Raw genomic sequence first — 14,037 nt, forward strand, 5'->3', positions numbered from 1 at the left:
TAATTTGAGCTTTTTAAACTTTACTTCATCTTCTTCACCATCTTTCTTGATCACCGGGACCACATCAAATGCCGGCCGCGAATTTATAATGTCTACTTTATTTTTAACATTTCCGGCCGAAGTTTAAGGTTCAGGAATATTATCTTTGTCGCCTTTAATCGTTACACCAGGCAAAGACATTTTTTTACATCTAAAATAAATAAACGTTTTTAATAGATTTTTCAGGCTAACTAATATCACAATGAACTTCAGATATTATAATATGCAAAAATAAAAACCATACGTTCATATGTTATTAGCTTATTAAAATATATATACACTATACAGGGTTACCCACAAAGGATGAGACTTCAGAGACAACTGTACGGAATTTTTCCCTGCTTCTTTCTGTGTTTGCGAAATTATTAAATAAGCCATTTAAAGACCACATTCAAGGCAGAAGACTAAATTTAAACTTTGCATCTTCATGAGTTTCAATTCGTCTTTACATTCTCATCCTTCGTGGGCAACCCTGTAATTCAGACGCAGAATTAAAGAATTTTTCATTGAATTTAAAAAAAAAATTTTTTATCATAATTTAAATGCATAGTGAATACAAAGATTGACAACATAATTAATAATTGAAAATCAAATTCAAATTTCAAAAATTATACAATCAGCCATACTTTTGTCACATTTTATAATGCACCACAGATCTCTTTATTTATAATTTGATGTACTTTTAATCCTTGATTTGCTTTTCTTTCTCTTGTTCCGTAGGTTTCCCTTTACTCGCCAGAAGCTCGCGCAAAGCCTGATAATTAAGTTTCACTATACGCACCAGAAGCTCGCACAAAGCCTGATAATTAACAAATAAATTTTAGAAAAGTTTACTTTAATTTTAGCTACAGGGTGTCCCAATAAACTGGCTAGAAGGAAACCAATAAACCATAGAATGATTTGTCTGCTACAGATTAGAAGTTCGTTGTTTATTTTAAAATGAACAGTTCTTGAAAGGACAGTTGTCCCTCTTCGCTGTTAATATATCCCGATGCAACTATTTTTTTTTCTAAAAATATCCAAACGAAGCTGTTTCATATATTTATATAAAAAAGTGTAACCATTTCTTCCAAAAACTACCCAATATAGAACTATTTTTCTAAATAAAATTCCATTGGAACTATTTTTGTAAAATATTCAAATAGAAGTATATATTCCAAAACATGACCCAAAAGTATGAAATGAAACTTTTTGCTAATAATGTCCCAAAAGAACTATTTTTTTCTAAAAAGATAAAGTTGAAATTACATTTATAAAAAAATTATTCTGTTCTAAATTTTTGTATTCCTGTGACAGCTGGTCCCCGGAGAATGGTTTATCCAGAGGTGGAACATGAACGAATAAACTCCGTCCCTCGTTTGCGTGTAGAGAAGAGTAGTAAATAAACTCACAGAGATAGTTTCCAGCATCTTGAGATGTACTCCAGGATATAGAATTACTAGCTGAACTACCTGTAGAGTTCAACTCTTGAGATGTACTCCAGGATATAGTATTACTAGCTGAACTAGCTGTATAGTTCAACTCTTGAGATGTACTCCAGGATATAGTATTACTAGCTGAACTAGCTTTAGAGTTCAACTCTTTAGATGTACTCCAGGATAAAGAATTACTAGCTGAACTACCTGTAGAGTTCAACTCTTGAGATGTACTCCAGGATATAAAATTACTAGCTGAACTACCTGTAGAGTTCTACTCTTGAGATGTACTCCAGGATATAGTATTACTAGCTGAACTACCTGTAGAGTTCAACTCTTGAGATGTACTCCAGGATATAGAATTACTAGCTGAACTACCTGTAGAGTTCAACTCTTGAGATGTACTCCAGGATATAGAATTACTAGCTGACCTACCTGCAGAATTCAACTCTAAGCTCAGCTGCGCAAATCCATCATAAACTTTATTTTTCTAGTATTCTGCAGGGGGGGTTAATGATTGAAAAACCACCATCCTACTGAAAAAAAATGATAAGCAAGGGAAAAGGGTTTGACATCTACTGGTACGATTTCGCACTTTTTTGATAAATTTCTTCCGATAATTCTTTTATTTGAACCTTAACCCTAATCAGAAGTACTTATCAAATTTTTTATTTAATTGATAAAAGCAAAATTGTTCTAGAACTATTCTGACAATGTTTTCCGATTTCAGAATGATAAGCGACATTTTTAAAAGCTTGTAAACATGGTGTTAAATTAGCTATTAAAGATCAAAGAGACCATTTTAATCTTCTTTAATTTTACACAATGTAGCACTTCTTGCTCTCCATGGAACTGCAGTGAAATCCTATTATTTGCAACAAAGTTCCCCCGTATATTACGGGGGGGGGGGGCTATAGGGGCTAATCCCTCCCTGGAGAAGTGAGAAAATGATTATTCACCAAAAAAGTGTTAGCTCTCTGGACAAAATTCTTGATTCTATTTTGTATTTTAAGTTTATGTTTGATTCCCTTATTGACATCTAGACAGGTTGTCAGGGTCTGCTCCCCCCCTAGTACACACACACCCTCATGGGGACAACACAGGGTCACATCTTCTCTACACCATCAAACTTCATCGCACTTTTATTAGGTTTCTAAATCCTAAAAATACATTTACTTAAAAAGTAAAAAAAATAAGCCAGAACAAAAAATCAAGATGCATTTTTTATATATAGCTTAAACGATAAACATATTCTTACCAACAGCTTAGGTGGTATAAATGAGGATAAAATTGATATAAATAATTTATGGATTAATTTTAAGACTTTTTGCGGATATTGTTATTATATCCCTTAGGGTCTAGAGATTAATTCACCAAATAACCAAGATAAAATGTAATGTCTAATGTGTTCAAGCATTCCTGGTGTAACCACAGTTTTTCGCGCATTCTTCAATTGTGATATCATTTGCGGCACTGCTAACCCCAACATGTACAACGAAATCCGCCTCGGGCCACTTGTACGGTACATTCTCCTGTACATACTTGTATTCTACAGGGATTTCTTCAATAATCACATCTGCTAAATCGCTGTACAGTTTAGACCAATGTTCTGGTACTCCGCGTACAGCAACCCAGCTCGCATTCTCCTACGGTACAGGTCATGAAAATGTCTATAATCCAAGGAGAAAATGAGTAAACAATTTACATCATTCTAATCATTCAATGGTTTCAAACTCAAAATCAAGCAAAAGGTGTTGAAACTTGTCAATTATTTCATATATATAAAAGAGATAAAGGACGATTTTAACAATTTTTAAAAATACAACTTTTAATTCCAGCCCCCTACTAAATTCAGCATTAAAAATCAATTATTCTATGGTTAAAGTTAGAAAAATACTGCTTAACTTCAATATATTTACTTAGCTTTTCTGTCTCGAAAAAAAAACAGTTCAAAAGTTATCGGTTTTTGTCAAATATTGAAGATGTGATAGAAACTCGAATAAGTATTAAAAAATCCTTTAACTTTTTTGTTATTGTTGTATATCGTCCAATTATAGAAGATGCTCAAAACAATTAAATTAGAAGTTGGGCACGAAGCGCCCTAAGAGCCTATTTTTGTTGAAAACTGCCAACTTTTAAAATGACATTAAATGTTTTATAATATTAACCCCTGAAAATATACTTGTGATCCCCTATCCTTACTGTCTTTACCTTGTGCTCCCCAAAAGGGCCGAATCCAGTCAAAACTATTTTCATTTTTAAATCTGAACAACATCGTCGTTGCTTAAACACGATATAATTGCATGAAAGGAGGAAATTTATTTCTATTACACATTAATTCTACATGAAATTATTACAACATCATATTAGCTTCACACAAATACAGAACGCGGCAAATTTTAAAATGATGTAAGAACTTAGAGCACAGTTTGTTCTAGAGAGGGAAGGATAATGGCAAAACACACATGATAACGTAAATAACACATTACGTAAACATGCAATATTAGGTGATTTTTTCCACTAGAAGATGTTTGACAAGATGAGAGCAGTTGGCCTGTGTCTGAAGAACCAGGGTAGAGGAGTCAAATCCGAACACCGCTAGATGGCTCTGAAATCATTTACATTGCAAGATAATTAAACGCTACTGACCTAATCAGATAAAATGGTAATTTACAGGTCAAAAAAAGGAGCAAATGTTAAAAATATAATAATTGTAATAAAAACTTAACAGATGTCAAATTACAAAATTTCATTTTTTCAGGAATTATACTAATTGTTGTACTCAATTTTAATGCACTGCTAATAATATGTATTTTGTTTATGGTTCGTTAACAATAAAGATAAAACAACTTCTTATATGCTAATACCTTTTTCTTTCAATTTGTTAACATTTTAATGTTAAGTTGGTTATAAACCAGTACTTAGGATCCATTTCATATAGATGCGGTTCCAGGTTGTGAATCTTAAAAATTTTGTGGATTTTTAACAAATGTCATTTTTTGAAAATTTCTTTCTTTTATTCGCTTATTTTTATGACGAAACCATGTAGAGATGGGAAAGTTAAAAGTTTTAATGATCTCGCCTTAGATGACGGTTAAGATTTTTGTACAAATATTTTTATTTAGCAGGTTTTGTTAAATCATGTTGTCCCTCAGATACGGATCCAAGAAGCCAAAACGTTGCGAATCTGTTTGATCCGGATCCTAACTGTTATTAAACCCAATGTAAGTTTAAATTTGAAACCTGTAGATTAGTTGGTAGAATCCATGTTGCAAGAAGATAAACACGATACAGAGCAGAGGTTAAGTATCCACTTTCATCCCTTTATACAAATTTGATAAACATCTTAGTGGGCTGGTTATGTAAATTTTTGGGACCTCCCCACTCCTTCCATGCCATACCTCCCCGCCCCCCTCCCATGCCATAGGAGAAATGGTTTTAAATTTGCTCATGAAGGGAAAATAAATGTACTTTCAAGTGACCCTCCATTGATAGTTAAGTGGCATAAACGATTCATAACGGTAAAGCGTTGTCTGAATTTAATAGATATTAGATATCCATGTTTTCGTTTTTAAAAACTTCATTTGTGATTTCTCTACAAAACTCTTATACTATTTCTTAGTTCAGAAAAAAGGAAAAAGTTACTTTAAAGCTTTTAATATATGCATCATTGAAGATTATATCAAGTTTTTGGGGGATTTCATTGTTGACATCTAGATGTTATGTTCATTATCAGTGATTAAAAAAACACATCTGCGACAATTAAGTTATTTTCGAACAGGGATAGGGGGGGGGAGGATTTGCAATATATTTGCATTTTTTACCTGGGAGGTTTAGTAACAGTGAGGTTACAGCCTTGATAAACTTGTAGCGAGGATATAATCATACTCATCCTGATCCTTAGTTCTCATCATTATACATATTCAAGACAAATTTTTCCTATAATCTTATTTCAGGAATTCCCCCCCCCCCCCTCCCCTTCCTAAGAAAAAGAGAATTGATTTTAGAGATTTATGGATGTCAGAATGTTCAGTGGGGCCCCCATGTGGCCTAGTCTGGGCATCATACATCAATAAAGTTATGAACCATGATTGCTTATCAAGCCAACCTAGGCTAAACATGACCTTATATCATAAGGCTAGGAAGGTGCTGACGGCGTAGTGTCTTAGCCCATGCGTGATTTTAGTTTTGCTGTCTATATAATAAAACAAGACATTCATATATAAATGTTCCCGAATAGATCGAATTTTTTTTTGTGGACACTCATGGGTAGCCTGGGGGTGACATGGGCTAAACAAAATTCTATCTTTTTTCCACGGGCAACGCCAGGCCCTTTAGCTAGTAATAAATAAAACTTGCAAAAACCCTTTATTTTACTAAGTACAGCAACAACAAAGTACCCTCAAAACAATCACACTAAATAAAAGACAAATAGGACAAGGGATTTAAAATCAAGATATTTAACAAAAAATTGCAAGAAACTTTGAAATCCAATAAAAAGAAAGTGAATAAATATCGTTTACACGGCTCATTGGAAAAAAGGTATTATTTTCAATAAAAAACGTAACAAATCCAAGGGTGGGAGAAATTTTTTTCGAAGATTTGGGAATATTGAAGAATTGGACTTCAGATAACAAGATTATTTTCCTCTTTAAGCTCCCGAAAATTTATGCATGTTCCCCACCAAGCTTTAAAATGTTTCCTAACAAGGGGAGGGGGGCACGATCTTTAAGGAGAAAAGAGAATGGGGAAATGATTTTTAAAGAAATATTTACTTCTGATAAATACAAATTTAAAGTTTTAATGAGACTATTCCTGAAGTTGAAAGCAAGGTTGATAAATATCTCAGGATAGGAGGAATCCTCGGGCAACGTCAAGTTCTCGATGCTACCAAAATATCCTAAACAATAAGTAACTTCACTTAAGTGATCTTTAATTTTATGAGTGGCATGTCCGATTTTTCACACTTTTTCCAAATTATAGGTAACATTGTGAAAGATATCACTTTAGCACAGAATCGGAAATTTCAGATGGAAAAGATGATATCTATGAGACTAAGGTTTAATTTGAAGTTTCGTCGCCAGTCTAATAAAAGTATACTGCGACAGCAAAAAAAAAGACATTGAATGACCAGGAAATGCTTTAATAGTGATATTATTCTTACGCCAGTTCATCATTTGATTTTATGAATATTTAATTGATTTATCCATTCATTTAATATAAAGTAATTATTTAAAAATGAGTTAATCAATCTGTTGACAAATCAAATGATTATTCGTATAATTAAAAAAACATTCTACGATCTCCAATTTAATAATAAAGTCAGTCACGTTGGGAATCTTTCATGATCCTTTTCTAATACTAATAATCCAAAATATAACTTCCATTGATCTATACTTTGTTTGATTGATTGATTGATAGATTAAATAACCTGATTTATCTCCTATTCGAACAATGTTTCCTAATAGAGGAGGTTTACTACACCATCTTCGTATCTCCTGTAGACCTGGATTCAGAAAAAAAACCCATTAAATTAAATTTGGACAGACGAGTTTAAAATAAGCTTTTAAAAAAAGACATGGAGTATTTCAGTCACAACTTGTAACTACTTAAAAAATCGTTTTATCAGATGTATTTTATGCATATCTATAGGATTGGCTTATCTTGGACCAGGATCCGAATTTAATGAATTCGAGCCGCGTCTCAAATCCGCCAAAAACCGGTTTTAAATGAGCGCCGGCTTGAATCTTGAAACATTGAATAAAATTTTAAGTGGAACCAACCATATTTGAGCCGCGGCTCAAATTCTTTAAATTCGGCCTCTGGATTCTACAACCCCCCCCCCCATCTTTACATATATTATCAGACAAACTTGTCCTCTGTATTAGGTTACGACAATTTTTAGGCCCCACGGTGTGGTTAGAACAGACGAGGAGACCGAGCGCTGCAGACCAGACAGTATTCTTACCAGAGCTAGTTGCATACAGAGGTCTTGACTTCTCCAGGGACATACAAACAAGTTCCTTCACCTGCAAAACAGGGAGGGGGTAATTCAAACCAGGATCCGTAACATTTTTGCTTTCTGAAGCCGGATCCGGATCCGCAAAAATATACGGATTTCCGGATCCGGATCCAAGGGGCAAAATGTTAACCAAATTTGATCAGAAATGTTCATGACCTGGATCTGGATTAATTTTTTAGAGCGGATTCAGGATCCGGATCGCATAAGAATTAAATGTATCCTGGGCAGTGATTTAGACATAAGTAAGAGAACTTATGGTGGAGTACAATTTGACTTCAAGAAAATGATTCCAGGAAAAAAGAGACAGGTTTGTTAATGCCGTGAAAATCATCAAGATACAAGGAAGGGGAAGCTTATCCGCCATACGCCTTTGATGCCCTACACAATCTAATGTTGATTTGCAGAGTTTATGGAGCGGCCTCGCACCCCCTGAACTGTGATTGCGCATTTCTGCTTCAAGAATAAAAGTAACTTATCAATAGTAGTTTAATAAACACTTAAAATGCTAGAAGTCCAACAGTATATTCCTGATCATGGATAAAAATAGATTTTAAAAGTACTTTGGTAAACAAGACATGACTTTTTTTAAATTGAAGGTCACTACAGTCCCTTTAATAAACAAACCTGTCGCTGCATCACTTCTTTCTGCATAATTTTCCAGGCTAGGATAGCGATGGCAATGGTAACGAAGAAATCAAAATCTTCCGGAAACTTTCTTCTAACCAGGACAATCAGACGGAGAAGAAACCAAACTAATAAATAATATTATTAATCTATGTTCAGAAAACTTGAATATTCAAGATGAGCAGAATAAGAAGATCTAAACTAAGGACTAAGAATGAGAGGAGAAGGATGGATGATTAATTAATTATTAACTTTTACTAAGGATGAAGAATGAGTAGAAGGATGGATAGATAAAGGCTGAGTATATTCACCTGCACTAAGGATGAAGAATGAGTAGAAGGATGGATAGAGGAGTATATTCACCTGAACTAAGGATGAAGAATGAGAGGAGGATAGATAGAAGGATGAGTATATTCACCTGAACTAAGGATGAAGAATGAGAGGAGGATAGGGATGGATAGAGGTAGGATGAGAATATTCACCTAAACTAAGGATGAAGAATGAGAAGAGGATAGGGATGGATAGAGAAAGGATGAGTATATTCACCTGCACTAAGGATGAAGAATGAGAGTAGGATAGGGATGGATAGAGGTAGGATGAGAATATTCACCTAAACTAAGGATGAAGAATGAGTAGAAGGATGGATAGAGAAAGGATGAGTATATTCACCTGAACTAAGGATGAAGAATGAGAGGAGGATAGATAGAATGTTGAGTATATTCACCTAACCCAAGGATGAAGAATGAGAGTAGAAGGATGAATAGAGGTAGGATGAGAATATTCACCTAAACTAAGGATGAAGAATGAGTAGAAGGATGGATAGAGAAAGGATGAGTATATTCACCTGAACTAAGGATGAAGAATGAGAGGAGGATAGATAGAATGTTGAGTATATTCACCTAACCCAAGGATGAAGAATGAGAGTAGAAGGATGAATAGAGGTAGGATGAGAATATTCACCTAAACTAAGGATGAAGAATGAGTAGAAGGATGGATAGAGGTAGGATGAGTATATTCACCTGAACTAAGGATGAAGAATGAGAGGAGGATAGGGATGGATAGAGGTAGGATGAGAAGAAGAACAGATGAGAGAATGGCAGGGAGTAATTGAGTGCTCAAGTAGAACACAATACTGTCAACTTCACCTTCAAATCAATATTAAACTATTAATTAACCAAAATATGAGTAATAATCAATCACTTATGTCTTGCAATTCTATTCTTAATATTCTTTTTTCTTTATTCAGGAAATTGATTTTAGGTTTAACAAGATAAGATCCGATCTTTTTGGCTAAGTGTTGACCAATGACATATCAACTTTACTCTCTTTAAACGAGATTAGCTTAAACTCATTAGAATCGGGTTAAATCTATCCTTTCAACCAGTGTTTCGGATCCGGATCCGGTCGGATCCGTATCATTTGGTCGGATTCGGATCCGGATCCGTATCAGGAAACGTTGATATGGATCCGGGTAGCGCCAAAAATTAACCAAAACCATGGAATAAATAAATCAAAATGGTTCGTAAATGTATTATTTACATGACGAAAATTTTTCAAAATTATCTTTAATAATTTAATGTTTACATTTATATAATAGTAATGACGACATTTTTAACTTTAGGATTACTATAGTTTATAAATTATAACCTTGCATAACATTTAATAGGGAAAATCCGATTCACAGAATCAAAACACTGCTTTCAAAAGTGTTAAACTTTGATGACTAATATTTACCTATGATACATACTGTTGATGATGATTTGACCATGAAGACATATATCCAGGTAGAGAGGAGACCCCCAGCATCTTGTTTAACCAGTTCTAGGTTGGTCTGGATACACTTGACTCCCAGAATATACAATGATACAGCCTGTAGCTCCGGACTAACCAGTCCTAGCTGAACCGTGGTCAACAACAATAATATCTGCGCGAAGTTTATCACAAGCACTCGTCGTTTCACGCGAGAGTCTTTATTGAGAAGAATTTGAAGAGCGCGGGATTCTAATTTCACTTTGATTTCGAGAAATGCAAGGGTTAGCATTGTTATAAGCGCCAGGGTTGGCGCTATCAGGGACCCGTATGGAGCCAGTATTATCATTATGAGATTTAAACTGTTCATAATAGTGTCCGGTTTGGATTCGGAGTCCAAAAAAAGAGAAACCGAAGTAGAGTTCATCTTATTAGTTTTTAATACTAATATTTCCTTTTCTAAAATAAATTCATTTTTGTTTCAGAAAACAATCACAAGTTGTAATTTTTATAAACATTCTTTGTGCAATGTGTGCACATTTATATAACAAACAACAATATTTATCTGAAGCTCGTAGAAAGAGTACAGCAATTAACGGGATCGATCTTAAATAATCTTACAAAAAGTAGCCACTCCCTCCCGTTCTCAAACATGAACGGATTTGAAGAACTAAAGCTGATTTTTATTTTAAAAGTTAATTGAAATTTCGGGATATGTTTTTTCATTTTTGGAAAACGGGGAATTTTGAAAAGAGTTCGACATTTTTAAGATTTTGTTTTTAAAAATGTTTGAATTTTCTGTTCAAAGTTTCAGCATGAATTTTATTCCTAAGTTGTGTAAATGTGTTGTATTTCTATCCCAGCAATAGCTTTTTTGTAATCACCAGTCCGTTGATAAATATCAGAGGTATACGCATAACAGTCCTAGACAAAGAGTTTAAGAATTATTGGGATTAAAGAGCTTGTAAAGTGTGGACTTCTACAGAATAGTGGAGTAATGGCGCGGATTTATCTGGTTCAAGAGAAAACGCGGATTTTTTCGTTTGTTAAATTGATGGATTTCCATTTTGTTACAAATTATAATTTTTTATTCAAACTTTTAAAATTTCAACCGGCCTTATAAATTAAAATCCAAATCAAATGGATCCTAAGCACTGGAACCATAGAACACATAAGTAAATTGGATAACAAATCAATATTTCTGGAACTTAAAATACTACTGACAAATGTGATAACATGTGATAAGATATTCACTCTACATTACAAGCCCAGTTTATTAATCGAGTTACAGTGGGTCGATCGTATCTATTTATCTACATCCTAAAGTCTACAAAAGTGTGACCATGGTTGTACAATGTACATCTGGTAGCAAGACTATGAAACTGGGCTTACGCGAGGTACTGTAATCCTAATTTCAAGTGACCCTCCATTGAATGATGTGACATGTCCAAATCACAACGGTACCATTAAAAGCCTTGTCTAATCCAGAATGAATTAGAAAACCATATTTTGGTTTATAAAAATTGATTTTTTTTTTCATTTGAGGTAAGAGTGAATTGAGGTAAGAGTGAATTACGCATCTCATGCTTCAGAAACAATAGAGACATTAACAGATATAAAAACTGTTTAAGCTAGAATAACGGCGTATCTTCAACACTATTTAATAAGTCGTTCCAGGTTTTTTTCCCGAAAATTCTAAATTTTGTCATGGCCCTTTAATAATCGCCCTACTGTCTGCATTATTGCGCTGACCGCTCTCATCAGCTGGTTTAGATTAAGTTGGCAGCAAAAATCTATTGAGTACATTATTTTATTTAGAATTAATATGATCAAATCAAAGAGATAACATAGGTTTTGAAACTGATCAACTTTCAATCCATTGATAGTTTTTTAAGTTATAAATCGTTCCCTAAGATAATTTCAAGTCACCCTGCATAAAGGTGGCATATCTGGCTCACAATGGTAACCTTTAAATGAGGATAATACCGTCGTTATTCTAATCTTTAAAAATTTCAATTCTTGTACTTTCTTACAATGTACCTGCAGCATAAATCCAAAAGACACAATTAAAGTGAAATAGAAAATAATCAATTTCCAGAAAGAAAAATAAGGATATCTCAGTCATCGTTAACCAGACAAATGTAAGTATGGTACCGTTATGAATCAGAAATGCTACTCTATAAATGGAGGATTACATGAAATAATATGTTAAATTTTACCTATTATGCTGAACAGACCAACCAAATTTAGCCAGAAACCTTTCCTCGTGCAATACACAGATAGCGTTCAGTACAAGCAGACTAGCTTCTACATAATTATATATTAGATTCTGTACACTGTACATAGATAGTGTTCAGTACAAGCAAACTAGCTTCTACATAATTATATTTTAGACTCTGTACACTGTACACTGTACGATAGCGTTCAGTACAAGCAGACTAGCTTCTACATAATTCTATATTAGATTCTGTACACTGTACACTGTACATAGATAGTGTTCAGTACAAGCATACTAGCTTCTACATAATTATATATTAGATTCTGTACACTGTACATAGATAGCGTTCAGTACAAGCAGACTAGCTTCTACATAATTATATATTAGATTCTGTACACTATACACTGTACAGTGTACATAGATAGCGTTTAGTACAAGCAGACTAACTTCTGCATAATTATATATTAGATTCTGTACACTGTACACTGTATCCATTAACCTATGTGAGTCCCACACAAAATTTGGGCCCGATAGGTTCAGCCGTTTAAATTTATTGGATACAAAAAAACAGACAGACAAGCAAAGTATACATATAGATAATTTACTCACCGAGCAGACTATACAGGCCAAAAGCCATTTTTAAAATCTGAAAAAATCGAACAATTAAATTTAAGATACAAGACAGGATTAAAATGCATAACAGGAAAATTTAGTAACAATCTATATATCGTATTGTGTAATAATGTGAATTGGGTCAGTATAATACATCGGTAATTTTTTACACATGGTGGTGAAGGGCTTCTTTTACATCAAGGTACTACATTTTTGGATATAATGAAAATTCAAGGTATAGACAGAGAAAACATACTTCCGATCTTTTTAAGGAAAAGATACAAGATTTAAGAATTATTGTATCATGAAAAAAAATGTTTTACAGAGTTCAAAATAACAAGTTTAACAAAGATTGAACCCTTGGTTCAGTAAAATATTTATAAACACACAATCCTGCAGACATGGTGATAACTGTGTTGAATAAGTTGGTTTCATTTAAAGATTACACAGACAGTACAAGAGAAGTAGTTTTTATATGAGCTTGATCATTATTGCTTATTCTAAACCTGAATCGTACTGAATTGAACTTATTTGTACTCATTAGAACTCATTAACCCCCAGTTCTAAGAGCGGGGGAAGACAGGCGGCCATAAGCCACAACATTTTCCCTTCCATGCCACATATTAGCTTTTTGTCTTCCGGCAGCAATGAGCCACAATCGTGCAATTTTCCATACCGCAGCATTTGAGTCTTCCGGCAGTTATTATGTTTTTAAATCATAAATTTAGTGCATTGAAAATGTGATTTTAAACAATCCAGCGAATTCATGCAAAAGATATATAAAAGAACTTTATATTTAAGTTTTAAATTGAAATAATAACGATTCCTTTCAATGTAAACTGCTAAGCTTATTTTCCCAAAAAAATAAATTTAATCTTTCCTCTAAAATGGCTAATTTTTGAAAACATTATGAACAATAAAAACTGTGCACCATAGCATACTCTTAAACTAAAAAGGACACCAATAGCCCAAAATTTGCACTATTTAATAATAAAATTGCAAAAAGAAGTTTTTTTTTGAGGAAATCTGTAACGCTCAGGTAACGACAGTTAATATTGTGATTTTTCTCATCTTTTCTTATTCTTTCGACTTCACCAAACAATTTGTCTCGGTGCCCACAATACGTAAAATGATGTAAAATTTTCTTTGTATAATTTTGTTAACACAAATTCGAAATATAAGGAAGAAGATTTTACTGACTCAGTCAGATTGAAACACTTGAGATGATCACAACTCTGTCTCAGGTAGCAACCCTGGCTCCTTCATGATGATGATACAGATACCTTGTTTCTGAGTATTGAATGAATCCGAAAAAATAGGAGGTTAATAAGTACAAATTTTGTTACGTTAATAAGTAT

General features: G+C 33.6%; 3 protein-coding genes across 4 annotated transcripts; all 3 read right to left on the reverse strand.

Annotated features, from left to right (window-relative positions):
* Window positions 1–189: 189 nt before the first annotated feature.
* LOC111710185 (pyroglutamyl-peptidase 1-like) lies at window positions 190–3,744 on the reverse strand. The gene is given in 5 exon segments (XM_023484242.1): window positions 190–838; window positions 1,327–1,914; window positions 2,483–2,570; window positions 2,874–3,100; window positions 3,666–3,744. Coding segments are annotated over 5 exon segments (1,065 nt in total). The 5' UTR covers window positions 3,711–3,744; the 3' UTR covers window positions 190–721.
* A 9-nt stretch (window positions 3,745–3,753) lies between these two features.
* LOC111710182 (uncharacterized) lies at window positions 3,754–10,778 on the reverse strand. 2 transcript variants are annotated; one of them, XM_023484240.1, is made up of 10 exons: window positions 10,678–10,778; window positions 9,835–10,308; window positions 9,120–9,245; window positions 8,101–8,228; window positions 7,423–7,483; window positions 6,886–6,960; window positions 6,270–6,354; window positions 5,279–5,347; window positions 4,698–4,776; window positions 3,754–4,062 (listed from the first exon to the last, which is right to left on the reverse strand). In XM_023484240.1, the coding sequence occupies exons 2-10, from the start codon at window positions 10,274–10,276 to the stop codon at window positions 3,958–3,960; spliced, it is 1,170 nt and encodes a 389-aa protein (XP_023340008.1). In that variant the 5' UTR covers window positions 10,277–10,308; window positions 10,678–10,778; the 3' UTR covers window positions 3,754–3,957. The 2 variants fall into 2 exon arrangements, with proteins under 2 accessions (XP_023340008.1, XP_023340007.1); XM_023484239.1 differs by having other exon boundaries at window positions 5,279–5,353.
* LOC111710176 (immediate early response 3-interacting protein 1-like) lies at window positions 10,679–13,185 on the reverse strand. Its single transcript, XM_023484232.1, has 3 exons — window positions 12,677–13,185; window positions 12,069–12,156; window positions 10,679–10,788 (listed from the first exon to the last, which is right to left on the reverse strand). Exons 1-3 carry the CDS (start codon window positions 12,702–12,704, stop codon window positions 10,704–10,706), a joined length of 201 nt encoding a protein of 66 aa, XP_023340000.1. The 5' UTR covers window positions 12,705–13,185; the 3' UTR covers window positions 10,679–10,703.
* Between the last annotated feature and the right edge of the window lie 852 nt (window positions 13,186–14,037).

Source organism: Eurytemora carolleeae, unplaced genomic scaffold (assembly GCF_000591075.1).
Source record: "Eurytemora carolleeae unplaced genomic scaffold, Eaff_2.0 scaffold1037, whole genome shotgun sequence".
Lineage (NCBI taxonomy): Eukaryota > Metazoa > Arthropoda > Copepoda > Calanoida > Temoridae > Eurytemora > Eurytemora carolleeae.